Source organism: Camelus ferus, chromosome X (assembly GCF_009834535.1).
Source record: "Camelus ferus isolate YT-003-E chromosome X, BCGSAC_Cfer_1.0, whole genome shotgun sequence".
Classification (NCBI taxonomy): domain Eukaryota; kingdom Metazoa; phylum Chordata; class Mammalia; order Artiodactyla; family Camelidae; genus Camelus; species Camelus ferus.
In genome coordinates, this window is record NC_045732.1 from 92,418,434 (window position 1) to 92,435,157 (window position 16,724).

The 16,724-nt window shown below is 35.9% G+C and overlaps 1 protein-coding gene across 7 annotated transcripts in view; it reads left to right on the top strand.

Moving 5' to 3' along the window:
* Positions 1-16,724, top strand: part of SMARCA1 (SWI/SNF related, matrix associated, actin dependent regulator of chromatin, subfamily a, member 1) — a 60,884-nt gene that overhangs the window by 15,642 nt on the left and 28,518 nt on the right. For 6 of the 7 annotated variants that reach the window (XM_032474633.1, XM_032474635.1, XM_032474630.1 and 3 more), the window contains 8 exons: positions 2,964-3,073; positions 4,366-4,592; positions 5,456-5,577; positions 8,106-8,141; positions 9,142-9,294; positions 11,057-11,189; positions 11,785-11,933; positions 14,090-14,209. In XM_032474633.1, coding sequence (XP_032330524.1) covers positions 2,964-3,073; positions 4,366-4,592; positions 5,456-5,577; positions 8,106-8,141; positions 9,142-9,294; positions 11,057-11,189; positions 11,785-11,933; positions 14,090-14,209 — 1,050 coding nt within the window. The remainder of the gene's footprint in view (positions 1-2,963; positions 3,074-4,365; positions 4,593-5,455; positions 5,578-8,105; positions 8,142-9,141; positions 9,295-11,056; positions 11,190-11,784; positions 11,934-14,089; positions 14,210-16,724) is intronic. The other variant, XM_032474634.1, reaches the window with a different exon arrangement.

The following is a 16,724-nucleotide window of genomic DNA, read 5'->3' on the forward strand; positions in this document are numbered from 1 at the left end:
ACCTGTCCTGTTGCCTTACAGAGATACCCAGTCCCTGGACCCCTGCTTTCCATCCCTATCTGTCAGCCCGTTTCTGTTATTACCTCTTCTGTACCCAGCAAAGAGCCCATTTGCTATCACTTGAGCCATTTTGGCCAATATCTCAAACTCCCTTGCTCTCTTGACCTGCCAGTTCTGCCCTAAAAGCCCTAAACTGGAATTATGTAACTGTGTCTCTGTCCTCTGGGTTAGAATTCTACTTTTACCCCTTATGAGCAGAGTGACCTGCTCTGTACTGGGGCTGCTCAGCTGATAAAGATTACACCCACCGTACAGGTTGGAACCACCGTGGTTTTGTTACCCTAACATAAGCTGGGATTTGACAATGTTGGTGAGCCTTCAACATGGCCTTCTTCAGCATCCTTTCCCTTTTCTTGTATAACAGCTATTTCAGACTTTCCCCAATCTCCCCAAGACTTCTTCTCCAGGTCTTCCTTGCCCTCTTCCTTTCTCAGCAAGGAACATCACTCCTTTCTCAAAGAGAAAATGGAAGTCCTTAGCTAGGAACTCCTTCAAGGATATCCATCTTCCAAGGTTAGCTGTATTTGTGCTTCTTACCTTCTGTTTGAGTAGAAGAAGTCTTCTTTTTCTGGGCAATGGCTAATCCTTCCAACACAAACCCTGGATCTCAACTTTTCTTGTTTCCATATGGACCTTTCCCCTTGACTTATCCTTTTTATTGACTGAATTTTCTACCTCTCCTTCCGTATTGGTTCTTTTCCCTCAACATGTAAGCATACTCAAGTATCTCCGTCATTAAGTCCTAACCCACACTGAGACCCACCCACCCTCACGTATATACAAAACATTACTCCCTCAACACAGTGTCCCTCTGTAGCTATGATTCTCATTTATTCCCTTGCTAGTTAAGCTTTCTGAGACATTGGTTTATCCTCTCTATCTCCACCACCAAATCTCCTAGTCACTCTTTTTTCAGATGTACACCTATAACTTTTTTAATTGGCTCAGCGGAGTTTTGTGTGGAAGTGGCTATAGAAGCGTTTCACTATTTTTTTGTCTGCTATTTTTAATAAGCATCTCAAGCCTTCTTTACAAATTAAAAAAAAAAACGACAACATATTGTCCCACTCTCTCTCTCTCCTCCGATCCTGGCAAAATGTACCCTTGGTGTGGCAGAGGTCCCGTCTGTTTTCCCCTGCACTGTGCCCCGTGCGCTTGAGCCGGAGTAACTGCTCGTTAGACGTTTATTGACTTGAAGCCCTAACAGTCATTCGTGCTGTCAATATTTGTTTAGAGTTAAACAGAACAAGTCAAGAAACAAATGACGTTGCGTAATGGAGAATTTATTGTGAGAATGCAGAAGAGGAGTAGAGGACAGGTCTTCTAAGAATCTTGTAACACAGGTTGTAGCACCGCTGGGCCTCTGACAGCGGGAACTCGGGCAGCCCTGGGCGCTGCTTACTCTGTCTCTAGTGGGTCCGATTCACTCCTGGATCCACTGACCACTGACTTTTATCCATTAAATACAACTGAAGCTTGTCTCACAAGTGTTTGTGAGTTTTCGGTTGCTGGGTTCAGGGTATACCCTTTGGTCAGCCTCCTGGCTTCTCTCTAATGTTTAGCACCGCTAGCCACTCCTGCTTGAAGTGCTTTCCTGCTTAGTATCCGGGCTATGGAATGGATTTTCTCTTAACCTCTTTCACTACTCGATTCAGTCCCTGTTACAGGCTTTTCTTTTTCTGTCCCTGAAAGTTTCCTATTTTGTAGGGCTTTGTCTTTGACTTTCTTTTTCATACATGTCCTCCCTGGGGGTCCACTCCCATAGTTTCAGCTACCACTCGAAGCTTACAACTTCCAGATTTCTCTCTCCTTATCTTTCGCCTAAGCTAGATTTACATGTCCCTCTGCCTTCTGAGTCTTCTACCTAAATGTCTCACAGGCAGTTTAAACTCTTAAAAATGCCTCTTAGACAAATTTAAGAGGCCCAAACAGGAAACCAGAAGTCTTCTTTTGCACTTCCCTTTTCCTTACCTCTCATGTAACTTTAATAATAATAGCTGCAGTTTACTCGCCATGGTCAAGCCCTACACGGCACGACCACAGACTGTCACAGCAGCCTTGAAAGTAGGTATCTTTATCTCCATTTAAAAATGCTTGGCCTGGGCATATACCAAAAATGTATTTTTGATGAATGGATGAGGAAACAGGCTTGGAAAAGCTAAGCAACTTGCCCAGCTCATAACAGCTACTCAGGGACTGAGCTGGCTGTAGAATCAGCCTAATCTGGGTTTGAATTCTGCTTCTACCACTTACTGGCAAAGTGACTGGTGACATTACTAAAATTGAAATAATCACATTTCCTTCAAAAGATTTATTGTAAGGATTTAATACTCTTATGTAAAATAAAGTTCATGGTGCAGTGTCTGGTACATTGCAGGTACTCTACAGATTTTTTTCCCTTGTGATAGAATCTGCCTTGCAGGTGTACACTGATTATTTCATGTTTTCTCTCTGTTCATTCACATCTTTCTTAACATTGAAGCATTTTCTCCTCATTTACATATTTAACCATTTTGAAATGAACTGAATTTTTATTTCACTTTTAGAGACCTTCCAATCTACTCTGACCTCAGATTTCCTCTAAGGTTTAAAAATCTTATACGACAGCAAATTTTTTTAAAAGGTTATTTTTTACGTCTTCAGTAGTCAGTAATCTTGTTGTCTTAATTTTTAATGTCTTTTGTGCCATCAGATCATGAATGTCTAATTTAGGTCCCCTACTCTGATTTTCTAATGGGCCATTACTTGGTTCTTTTTTACCAAGAAAGTTAGCAGCTGGTGTTGGTAGTGTTTTTCAGATTATACAGTGGGAAGTAAATTTCACATTAGGGTGTTGTCGATGAAATAAATGGCTTATAACATTGAATGTTTTATAAACTTTTATAAAAACTATCACTTCTTAGGTTTTGAAACCATTTTTGTTACGTCGTATAAAAACTGATGTAGAGAAGAGCCTGCCCCCTAAAAAGGAAATCAAGATTTACTTGGGACTGAGTAAAATGCAGCGAGAATGGTGAGCTATTTTATTTCCATTAGAATTTATTTATGTATAAGGATTTATTAAAAATTAGCTTTGTAGTGGTTCAATTGTGCCTTTAGTTCATAAATTACATTTTATGTTTAAATGCCAAGTTATGTAGTCCAAATATTTTTATAGAAAATTGAGGAGTATTTTATTTAACCTTTAGGAAAGAGCATGGACCTGGACATCTATAGACCTGTGTTTGAGTCCATGCTTTGCCTCTTAGTAGGTATTTAGTTTGGACAAGTTATGTAACCTCAGTGTCCCTTCTGTAAAATGGGGATAATAATACTTAGGTTATAGAGATGATGTCGGAGTTAAAGGGGATAATGTCACTGGCACATTTGTTATTGTTGCTTTTTCCATCAATGAAAATAGTAATAATGATAATAATGACAAGTAATAATAAGATGAATGAAAATATCAGCGATGTGGATATTACAAAAATAGAAACTGGAATAGTTTGATAAATACCAACAGAGCAGGAAATTGACATGAGGAGTCACAAGGAATCATAAATTAGACATGTTAACAAAATGTTGCTTATATAAATGATACTAGTTCACTTATATAGTGAATTCTCTATTATTGAAGCCAGTATCTGGTAGTGGTGAAGAGTATATGTCTCTGGACTCAGTCATAAGATCAAACCCTGGATTTGTCCCTTTCTTTGGCTCTGAATAAGTTGTTTTACTTCTTTTAGCTGCCTGAATTTCTGTCTATTAGATGGGGGTGACCCTAGTACTTATCTTGGAATTGTGAAGATTTAACAAGATGATTCACATACCTGGCACTGGCACTCAGTACAGGTTGGCTGTGGTTATAATGAAATATTATGACTGTCCAGGAGGATACATAGGTCTGTTTTCAGCTGGGTGAAGGTCTGGAAAAGATAATAAAAATGTTTATAGGATCAGAAAAAAATGACCTGTACAGACAGGTATAAGAAATTGTTTTTAGCTCAAACAGTAAAAGTTGGATACCAACTTTCAGCAAATATTGTAGTTATTAAATAATTATCAGATGTAGTTATCTGAATTGTCATCAGCTGATGGAAATTTCTAGCAATGGATAAAGCAGGAGGAAACAGGTTAATAGGCAACATACAAGTTAAAATGTTCAAATCTTCACTAGTTTCTTGGTTTTGCTGATCAGATTTAGTCTCAAATCAAATCTTTTTATTTATCTTTAAACAGGAATCTAAGCTGGTCACCAAAGGGACATTTCTTGATGGCATTAAGCTTTTTTAATAGTCGATGATTAATTATAGTATAAAATTTTAGGTATACCAAGATCCTGATGAAAGATATTGATGTTTTAAACTCTGCTGGCAAAATGGACAAGATGCGACTCTTAAACATTCTGATGCAGCTTCGAAAGTGTTGTAATCATCCTTACCTGTTTGATGGTGCTGAACCTGGTCCACCCTATACCACTGATGAGCACATCGTTAGCAACAGTGGTAAAATGGTAGTTCTTGATAAACTGTTGGCCAAACTTAAAGAACAGGGTGAGTTACAAATCCTCAAATTAACATGAAATAATTTAAGATTGTATATGAATAACATTTTGCATAATCACTCGTCATTCACTCATCCACTTGTTCTGCAGACATCGTTGAATCCTTACTGTTTGTTAGGAACTGTCCTACGGGCTGGATATACAAGGATGCGTGAGACAACTGTCCTTGCCTTGTAGATGCTCACAGTGAAGTGAGGGGGAATAGTTACAGCTCTTTGTGATCAGTGCTGAGAGATTGGGACTTGGGGAAGTTTTCACAAAGATGACGTTTGAGGGTAGCACTGGAGAATGTGTAGGAGTAAACCATGAGAGAAAGGAAGGGAAGGGATTTCCAGGGCAGTGAAGCAGAGGTGTGAAAGAAGGGAGTGCGGAGCTGTTGGTATTTGGATAGAGTGGTAGTTGATGAGTCTGGGAAGATGGATGGGGCCAAATTACAAAAGGCCTTTTCAACTATGTTTTAAGGAGTTTGGACTATTTTGAAGGCGGTGGGATATGGTCATAGAAGATTTGGTTGTGGACAGTGACATGACAGACTTGTGCATTAGGAAGAGAAGCTTGGACCAGTATGGGCGTATCTACTGAGGATGAGAGAGTAGAAACATCTTCAGGGCAGAATAAAGGCAGACTTTAAATGATTTCAATGTGTGTGGAGGGTTTTGAAGGCTTTAAAAATGCATAACTCAAGAAATGCGTAATTCTGTAGTATCCCTTGAAGAGGTGTGTGTGTGTGTGTGTTTAATGGAATGTTCATGTGCTATGTATTTATATTGCTTAGGATGTTTTATTTTTGTAACTTTCAAGTTAGTTTTACACAGGTGGAATAACTTGCTTTTTTTTGGTGAAATGTTTTAGGTTCAAGGGTTCTCATTTTTAGCCAGATGACTCGCTTGCTGGACATTTTGGAGGATTATTGTATGTGGCGTGGTTATGAGTATTGTCGACTGGATGGACAAACCCCACATGAAGAAAGAGAGGTGAGGAAGAGAAAATAAAACAAGATTTCAAAAATGAGAATTCAGTTAAGCTATGTTTCTCATCATTAGGTAGTTTTGAATTTTGCCCTTTTCTTTAGCTGGGTGCATTGAATTTGTCGCTACCACCTCTCTCTCAGATCTTCAGCTGGACTTCCATTACACTGACTCTTTATGAATCATTCTTTCCAAGGTCTTCAAAGACATTCTCACTCATCTAACCACTGCTGTCTCTGACCTTTGAATTACTGTTCCTCAACGTACTCTTTGACCCCCGATTCTATGTCATTTTCTTTTCTTGATTTGCCTCCTACAGTAGACCCTCGCCATTCGTGGAGTTTAACAATTGAGATTTTTTCATTTTATGAGCAACCCTAAGAACTCATGAGACAGTATGTAAAGGGAATAATCTCAGTCCTATAGAAATTTTGTAAAACTGCAATGGAACAACAGAGGTGTAGGTGCTTATCACGCATTTGGATCTTGGAATACCAAATGATTGTGGTGCAGAAATGAGTCCCGTAGCTAGTGAGGAAGCCTACCTAGCACCCAGTATCTTTCTCTAATTTGGAAATTCTTGAAGATTTTTAGATTATTTCTCATGAATGTCAGGGGTCTAATGTATTTTAAACCCTTTAAAGCACTTTTTTTGGGCGAGGGCTTTGCTAATTTATCTTCTCTTTTCTGTGATCCTTTAGGGCTCTGTCTTTGGCCTCTGTTTTAAGTCTATACTCATGCTCTGGGCAGAGATCGTGATTTCATGGTATAGTGGAAAATGCATTTGAACTTGGTTTCAGAAGACCTGAATTTTAGCACCAGCTCCACCACTATGTAGTGTGTGCAAGCTATTTAATCCTCTGAGCCTCAGTATCTGTAACTGTGTAGTGTAAGGGTAATATTAATGCCTAGGCTTCTGTTTTCCTGACAACGTTGTGAGGATCATTGGATATAATAGATATGAACACAGTTTTTGTACTGTGCAGTACGTAGAGACCACAGGTCATGAAATTGCACATGGGCCTTTTTACCTCTCAGTTCTAGGACCCTTTCTCAGGCCACAGAGACTCTCAGCCTGTGTCCCTCTCCTTCCATACCTACAGTGGGCACTCCATCCCTTGTGTGCTTCCTTAGTGAAACCTGGCTGTCATATACCGTAGTGTCACAGCAGGAGCGCAGGCCCTTTTCACATTAAGGGTTTCCCTGCTGCCCCCTGTGGGGAAACAGTTGTAATATTTATAAATGTGGGGATGTTTCAAAGCTTACATTGTTCCCTGCTCTATAACGTTTTACTCTCTGAAATGGTAACTTGAAGCTTTATTGGGCTTTTACTAATTTATTCCTGAGAATGAATTTCTCCAAATCCACCTTAAGCATAGGCCATTGAGTACAATTCAAGATGGCCTTTCTTCTGGAATGAAGATGAATTGAAGGCAGAAGAGTAGGTGCTTTCCGATCTCGAATAGTTAATTTGCATTTCTGACTAATCTCTCTGCTCATGAACAATATGGACATTACCTAATTATGCCCAAATTATCTGGCTTCTTAAAATGTCAAATAATGTTCTCCCTTCAGAGACTTTGAATTGCATGTTTTGACTTTAGATACAGCAGAGTGCGAGCTGTTCATTTTGTTTTGGAAATGTCCTGTCTTCCCATGATGTTGTTGTTCAGACAAGCATTTCATCTATTTTCCCAATAAGAAGGGGAAGACCTCATTTGAGTCTTTATTCTAGTTGTTTGCCAGCAACTAGAATAATAAGCAATTCTTTCTCATTAGCCCTCAGATTTGCCCTTTCTCCATTGCTGCAGCTAAATTCAGCCAGTCCCTGTCACCTTTACTTATTGGCCTCTTTGCTTTTATAGAGAAAGGAACTAACATTTATCAAGCAACGACTATAAGCTAGGCAACTTACAGTTCAGTTGAATTCTCCCAGCAGCCCAGTAAAGTATTGGCATAATTTTCTCCATTTGAAACTGTGTCTCAGAGAGGTTAAATGCTTGCTGAGAACCACATGTGTAATAAATGGTAGAGTTATGATTCACGCCCAGGTTTTTGCTATTTCCTCTACACCGATTGCCTCTCACTACACCATGCTGCTTTCTGTACCGCCCCTCTACCTGCTGTGCGGGCTGCGGCAGAGTCACCTTCTCTGCCTGCAACTTTTGACCATTCTTAAAAAATAGAACTTCCTGTATTTTGTGATTATAAAAGTAATATATGATTGCCAAGGAAATTTGGAAAAAAGAAGTATTTCTGGCCAATCTTTTTGTGCATTATAACATATATAAGTAATTGATATTATATGCTATACACTGCACTTTTTACTCAGTTAAGTTGTACTATGTGAGTAAAAAAAATCATTGTTAAGAATAATTTGAATGTAATATTTCATCCTAGGGACATACTATAAATAATTTATCCCCCTATTGTTGATCATTTAGGTTGTTTCCAATTTTTCACTATTATAAATAATGCGTAAGTAAAAATCCTTATGCATAAATCTTTATGCCCATCTCTGATTATTTCCTTAGGATAAATTCCTAGAAGTGGAATTACTGGGTCAAAGGGTATGAACACTTTTAAGACTCTTGATGCATATTGCCAAATTGCTTTCCAGAAAGGTTGTACCAATTTACACTCCCAGCAGCAATGTATGAGAGTGCCCGTCTCACCGCCCCCTCGTCAACATTGAGTATTATCATTTTTTTAATCTTCAAAAAATGGTATTATGTTGTTTTAATTTGCATTTATTGAGTTACTAGTGAGATTGAACATTGTTCTTGTGTTTATTAGCCATTTGTATTTGTTCTTCTGTGTATTGTCTGCTCTTTTATATTTCTCATTTTTCTTTTGGGGTTTTAGTGTTTTTTTCAAACTAATTTGTATGAGATCTTTATATAGTAAGGATATTAACATCCTATTAATTTTTAAGACTCTTTACTAAATATGCCTGGATTACCTTCCTAATTTTCCTCATTACTTCCCTGTCTGCCCCTTTTCACCATGTGGAAATAAGTTTACTTACCTCCCCCTTTATCTGTTGCTCTCATTCCCATTTCTAAACCTTTTTCTTTCTTGATTGGTCTTCTAAACTATATCTTCTTTATTAATCCTTCATAAACTAATGGGAATGAAGTTGAGATTTCTGACACTTTTACCCCCTAGATATATTTCAACTCTCACTCAATTAAAACATTTTCACTATTATTGTTTTAAAATAATTTAAATAATTTATTACTTGCTTAGTTAAATTTGTCTTTGTGATTGTTCTTTGTCTTTATTGATGTAAGCTTCTAAAGATTAGAACTTTATGTAATATACTTTTTATAGCAATTCACATAGTACAGTTTATAGATAGATGCTTAAATATTTTTGAAGATGGAAGAGTATTATAAAGAATATTATTAAAATATTATAAAAAAGAATATTATAAAGTATTATTCTAAAAAGTGGGGTTTTGAGCATGCATGTTAAAAAATGTATATTTTTTTCTTAAGGACTCTGGTAGTATAATTTGATTTTTCTCTCTTTTTCTTCCATCTCCTGTGTCAATCTTAATAAAAAAAGGAAGCAATAGAGGCCTTTAATGTTCCTAATAGTAGCAAGTTCATCTTTATGCTGAGTACCAGGGCTGGAGGCCTCGGAATTAACTTGGCAAGTGCTGATGTGGTTATACTGTATGATTCAGACTGGAATCCACAGGTTGACCTGCAAGCTATGGTTAGTAATTTCTAATGATGTCGGAAATGTATCTTAGCTCAGAAAACTATTGTTATTTATAGGGCACAAAAATAATTAATGATAAAAGGATAACAACAATTTGGGGGAGGTTTTGTAGATGTTATAATAGATTTTCCTGGAAAACAGAGTTGGCTGTGCTAAGTGCAAAGACAAATGGAATGAAAATAAACAAATGCACCCCAAATTCAACTATAGAATTTGTGTGCCAATTTTGGCTTTTATCATGAAACAGAAATGTCATTTTTTTCTCATTCCTGAGTATTGAAGAGGACACATACATATGTTTTAGTGAAAAAGGCTTAAAAATTAATCTCTCAATATTATGCTGCTTAACAACTGAATATATTAAAATCCTTAGCATTGAAATTGGGAGAGGTAGAATTTTAACTTTTGTAATAAAACAGTTGGGGCCAGAAGGTAAAAAGGTAACAAAGGAATATATTCCAGGAAAACATTTGCTACCTAAGGACACCATCAGAAACTATTCTACCTTTTAAAAAAATTTCAGAGAGCTGTCTGTTATCTTTCATCATGGTGTCATTTATTGAACTAGAGCTCTAACTTCAGTCATTGTGACTCACATTTTAAGATCAATATAATTTCAGAAGTAAAACAGATACAAAACAGCTATGCATTCAAAATCTTGAGAATTTGTGGGACAATTGACTGTCTTTGGAAACAATTAAAGTTATATGCCAATGATGAGGCATACCCTAGAAGTTCTTCCTTTTCTTTTGTAATAGAGAATTGAAAAATATTGACCATTGGGACAGTTTAAAATCAACATGCTTTGGCATAATTATTACTACTTTAGCGTGGTACTGAACTTCCTGTTTGATGTGACTAAGTAGGAGTAAGCCCCAGTAAGTTGCAGTGTTACTGAACTGGAAAACCTATTGATAACGCTTCATTTCCTTAAAAGTGTTAGAATATAGCTGATCTTTCACAATTTACTGATTTGAGTTTGAAATGTAAATATATGTAGGGGTGTTGTGTTCTCTTTCGGTGCGCTGCTTCGAAACTGTTACTGGGCTCCGGTGTTTTTACATTCAATACAAGGACTGTTTTGAACCTTGTTTCTTTGATTTTTTTTTTTTTCTCGACTCCCCTCCTCCCTTCACCTATTTGCTCTGGCAGCTTCTGTGTTTTAAAAACACTCCCCCTAGTTGTTTTTATGTTATCAGAACTTGCCACCTGTCACCTTTACCAACTATAAACCATAGGACCAATTCTAGACCATATAGTAAGGGTATTAATATCCTATTAATTTTTATGACCCTTTACTATAGATTCCTGAATTGCCTCAGTAAACAGAAAGAACTGCTTGCTGATGAGGGAAAGCTGACTTTTGCCACCATAGCAACCCTTGTTAACTACTTTGCCCCTCACTTAAAAAACTCCTTGCTCTAGTGTAGAAGGTGTTTGTATTTAGTGGCTTAAAGTTACTTAGTAACTTAATCCAGAAGCTTTCAGCTCCCTTTAGTCCTCATCTTAAAGGGGCCTTGTCTGTTGTCCTTCTGGAAGTTTCCATTCATGGCATGGTAGAATATTTGCAGATTTCTTTGTTCCCAGGGTTAGATATTCTTAATATTCATTATCCTCCTTTCAAAACTGGCAGGTCTAGAGAGATCAGGAACTAATTTTATTTTCAGAATTTTATAGCATATGATGGCTATACCACACACTGTATCCAGAGTTATTCAGAATACCCAGTGTCTTACATTAGGATTCTTTCTACTAGGATCGGGCACATCGTATCGGTCAGAAGAAGCCAGTACGTGTGTTTCGTCTCATTACGGACAACACTGTTGAAGAAAGGATTGTTGAAAGAGCTGAGATAAAACTGAGACTTGACTCGATTGTCATACAGCAAGGTATTTATATGTATAAACTTAATTAGGCTTTTTTTTTTTTTTGCAAAAAGCACATGCAGTTTTCTTCAAAGGAGATTACTTTTAATGAAAATTGACCAAAATCTGCAAATTTAGTGACAGAAAAAAGTCAATTAAAAAATGCTAATTTAAATCTTCCTATTTCGAAGCCTTGCATTCAGTATATGGAGTAGGTAGGTGAACATCACTGGCTTATAGTTGAATGTCAGTGGCATGTCTCTTGAAGTACTTGATATTATTTAGCAGATAAAATGTTTGGTTTAAAATTTTGAAAACCTGTATTAGAAGATGCCTTTTCATACAGAGAAGTTTGACCTGTGAAATGAAGTTTGAACATAAAAAATGTTTCTTTCTGTCCTATGTTTTGACTGAATTTTACAGAAGGAAATTCATATTGAATAGAAGGTATGGTAGAAGAAAAACTTGTAGAGTTGTTCATTAAAAATTACTTTAAAGCTCACTAATTTTCTGTTACAAAACTTTACTTATGGTTAAATGTATTGTCTGTTTAGAACCATTATGCTCTGCTTTCTCTGGAATATCACTGAATATATACAACTTTTATTTTTATTATTAGGAAGACTCATTGACCAGCAGTCTAACAAGATGGCAAAAGAGGAAATGTTGCAAATGATACGTCATGGAGCCACCCATGTTTTTGCTTCTAAAGAAAGTGAGCTGACAGATGAAGATATCACAACTCTTCTGGAAAGAGGGGAAAAGAAGGTTAGTTAAAATGGCATTTTGTTTTCACGATGGATTTAAGATCAGCATACTTCAGTGTGTGTGCTTATTGTATTGTGTTGTTTCAAATGCATGTTTCAAACGACTGATATTCTCTATAAGAATTTGTAGATTTATATCCACAAGTAATTCAGAATTTATTTAGTTTAATTTTTGATGAGAAAGACTAAGAACCAGAGTTTGAAACTGAATGACCTTATACCTCATGCTTACAATGTTGGTATTTACTTTAAAGTCAAATAAATTTTGTGTTTAATCACATATATCAGGACTGCATTTTTATAACCTTTTTTTTTTTGCATGGGATTTGAAATTGTCTACTGATACATTGTGTTACCTCAAAGTCTTTTGTGAACATTTCATTAAATATTAAAGCATTATTTGTTAAAGTATAATAAGCTGTTTTGGAATATTGCGATTTTGTGTTGAATTTTCCTTTTTTTCACAAATTATTATGGATAATTTCAAACATAAGCAAAGGTATACAGAATAGTGTAATGAACCCCCATGTATTTATCATCCATTTCCAACAACCATCAACCAGTTCTGCCCCATTCACACTCCCAGTTCATCTTCCTCCTTCCCTGGATTATCTTGGAGCAAATCTCAGACATGTCATTTCAGCTGTAAATATTTCACTATATATATCTAAAATATAAGAACTCTTTAAAAACATAATCATTATGGCATTATCCCACCTGAAAACCCCCCAAAATTCTTTAACATCAAATATCCAGTAGTATTCATATTTCCAGTTATCTCATAAATAGCTAATGCTTTTAAAAAAAGGTTTCTTTTTTTTAAAGATCAGAATGCATGTAAGGTCCATACATTGTCATTGGTTGATCCGTCATCTGTATCTTTTTTTAATCTGTAGGCTCTTCCTCCATTTATATATTATTTCCCTTATAATTTATTTGGTGAAGAAAGTGGATTATTTGCCTTTTGAGTGCTCACAGTCTGGATTTTGCTGATTCCATCCCCCTGGGGTATTTTACCATGTTTACTTATTTACTGTATTTCCTATAAATTGGTTGGATTTACTTTTCAGACTATATTTTTTCTGTTTCTGAGGATCTATATCTAGGTATCTATGTATATTCATCCATATATTTATGTTACGTCCCCAAGATTTTTTGTTTTGTAACTGACCTCCCACCCCCCACCTCTGGCAACCAGCCAGTCTGTTCTCTGTATCTGTGAGTTTGGTTTTCTTTTTCTTAGATTCTACATATCAGTGAGATCATATGGTATTTGTCTTTCTCTGTCTGACTTATTTCACTTAGCATAATAGCCTCAAGTTCCATCTATGTTGTCATGAATGGCAGGATCTCCTTCTTTTATGGCTGAGTAATATTCCATTGTATACATAGACACCACATTTTCTTTATTCATTCATCCATCAGTGGACGCTTAGGTTGTTTCCATGCCTTGGCTGTTGTAAATAATGCAACAAACATAGGGGTGCAGGTATCTTTTCTAGTTAGTGTCTTTATTTCCCTCAGATAAATATCCAAGAGTGGAATTGCTGGATTGTATGATAGTTCTGTTTTTAATTTTTTTGAGGAACCTCCATACTGCTTTCCATGGTGGCTGTACCAATTTACAGTCCCACCAATAGTGCACAAGGGTTCCTTTTTCTTCACATCCTCACTAACACTTGTTATTTCTTGTCTTTTTGGTAATAGCCATTCTAACAGGTGTGAGATGATATCTCATTGTGGCTTTGATTTGCATGTCCCTGGTGATTAGTGATATTGAGCACCTTTTCATATATCTGAGACCATATGTTGAATTTTGAGCAATCTTGTGTTAGTATGTTTCATATTAGTGTGCAAAATGTTGTTTAATCCAAGTTTGCCTTTATGGTTAAAATAGTAATGGCTACATCTTCAATGATAAAAGATTTTAAAGAAAGCCTAAATGAGAACATTTCATAAGAACCATTTAAGTATTTAAAATACTTGGGGCAAATTAAATTTATGTTCAAGTTTGATGTTAGCATTGCATTCTTACCTTGTAAATTAACAGACTGGATATTTCATGTCAGAAACTGATTTTTAAAAAGGTAGAGAATCCACAGGTTTTTATAAGTAACTTCAGTGATAAATTTCTAATTTCAATGCATTCAATTTTAGACTGCAGAGATGAATGAACGCTTGCAGAAAATGGGAGAGTCTTCTCTGAGAAATTTTAGAATGGACACTGAACAAAGTTTATACAAGTTTGAAGGAGAAGATTATAGAGAAAAACAGAAGGTAACTTTTTACCCTCAACCATTATATGCTCAAATTAGCATTTCTTTCCATAACAATTATGTATTAGTAAAAACATTGGCACTTACCTGTTACAATACTCTGCTATAGAATGAAAGTGATGTAGGTCAAAATGATCTTATCCAAGGGCTAACTTTAATGTATTTTGCTGGTTTATTATTGTTATTATATTATTATTATTATCATCATTGTCATTATTATTATCATTTTTGCTGTTTTTGCTACTACTACTACCACTACTTTTGTTTTTGAGAAGCAATATAGGATTGTGGTTGAGTTCCTAGATTCTGAAGCTGAAATCACAACTGTGTCACTAATTAAGTGACTTTGGGTAATCAGTTTTTTCACCTATCAAATGGAGGTTGTAGTAACTACAGCATAGAGTAATTAGAACAAAATGTGTGGCACTTAGTGTTAATTGTATTAGTAACAATATTGTTAACATATAATTATTTAAATGCCAGAAGGACTTTGCTACAGGTGGTCTCATTTATAAGATAATGCCTTGTCATATTATACTTCATGGACAATAAAGGTTTTTTGAAGAAATGGTAGTTTATTTTGTTTAAACTAAAATTATGGCTCTAATTTTAAAAACTTTTAATTTTGAAATGACTTTAGACTTTACTGCAAAAAATAGTACAGAGTTCACATATATCCTTCACTCAGCTTTCCCTAATGTTTTTAAAAAGGATTTTAGAAGCTTTATTTTTTTCATTATGGTTTATTACAGGATATTGAATATATTTCTGTATGCTATACAGTAGGACCTTGTTGTTTATCTCTTTTATGCGTAGTAGTCTGTATCTGTTAATCCCAAACTCCTAATTTATCCCTCCCCCACCCTTTCCCCTTATTGTAACTATAAGTTTGTTTTCTATGTCTGTGAGTCTGTTTCTGTTTTATAAATAAGTTCATTTGTGTCATTTTTTAGATTCCACATATAAGTGATATCATATGATATTTATCTTTCTGTCTGACTTACTTCACTTAGTATGATAATCTCTAGGTCCATCCATGTTGCTGCAAATGGCATTATTTCATTCTTTTTTATGACTGAATAGTATTCTATTGTATATATACCATATCTTGTGTATCATATGTATTCATTCATCTGTCGATGGACATTTAGGTTTCTTCCATGTCTTGGCTACTGTAAGTAGTGCTGCTGTGAACATTGTGGTACTTGTATCTTTTCAAATTAGAGTTTTCTCTAGTTTGAGGGGTGGGACTGCTGGATCATATGCCAACTCTAGTTTTAGTTTTTTGAGGAATCTGCATACTGTTTTCCATAATGACTCCACCAGTTTACACTCCCACCAACAGTATAGGAGAGTCCCCTTTCCTCCACACCCTCTCCATCAGCTTCCCCTAATATTAACAGTTTACTTAGTCATAGTACAATGATCAAATCCAGGAAGTTAACATGTTTTCCCCCTAATTTCCTTTCCCTGTTCCAGGGTTTATAATCCAGGATCCCACTTTGCAATTTTTAAAAAGCAGAGTTTTAGTTTTAAGAGCAGTTTTAGGTTCAAAACAAAATCGAGTGGAAAATACAAAGAGTTCTCATATTCCTTCTGCCCCACACCCCACAGCCTCTTCCACTATCAACATCCCACACCAGTCACCAGTGTGGTATGTTTGTTACAGTAGAACCTACATTGACACATCATTATCATTCAAAGTCCATTGTTTAATAAGGGTTCACTTATGGTGTTGTACAGTCTGTGGGTTTGGACAAATGTATAAATGAGTGGTATCCACCATTATAATATCATCCAGAATAGTTTTGCTACCCTAAAAACACTCTTTATGTTCTGCCTGTTAATCCCTCTCTCCCCTTAACCCCTGGCAGCAGTTGATCTTTGTACTATCTCCATAGTTTTGCCCTTTCTGAGTGTCATATAGTTGGAATCATACTGTATGTAGCCTTTTCTGATTGACTTTTTTCACTTAGTAATATGCATTTAAAGTTCCTTCATATCTTTTCATGGCTTGATAGCTAATTTCTTTGTAGTGCTGAGTAAATACTCCATTTTCTGGATGTACTACAGTTTATTTATGCATTCATCTACTGAAGGACATCCTGATTACTTCCAAGTTTTTGTAGTTATGAGTAAAGCTGCCATAAACATTCATGTGCAGGTTTTTGGGTGGACATAGACTTTCAACTCCTTTGGTTAAATCCCAAGGAGCACGATTGCTGGATTGTATGGTAAGAATATGTGTAACTTTATTGCGTCAAAAAAATATTTTGGAATAAACCTGACCAAGGAGGTGAAAGACTTATATGCAGAGAACTATAAAACACCAATTAAGGAAATTAAAGATGATTTAAAGAAATGGAAAGATATCCCATGCTCTTAGATTGCAAAAATTAATATTTTTAAAATGGCCATAGTACCCAAAGCAATCTACAGACTTAATGCAATCCCTGTCAAATTACCCAGGACATTTCTCACAGTACTAGAACAGATAATCCTAAAATTTATATTGA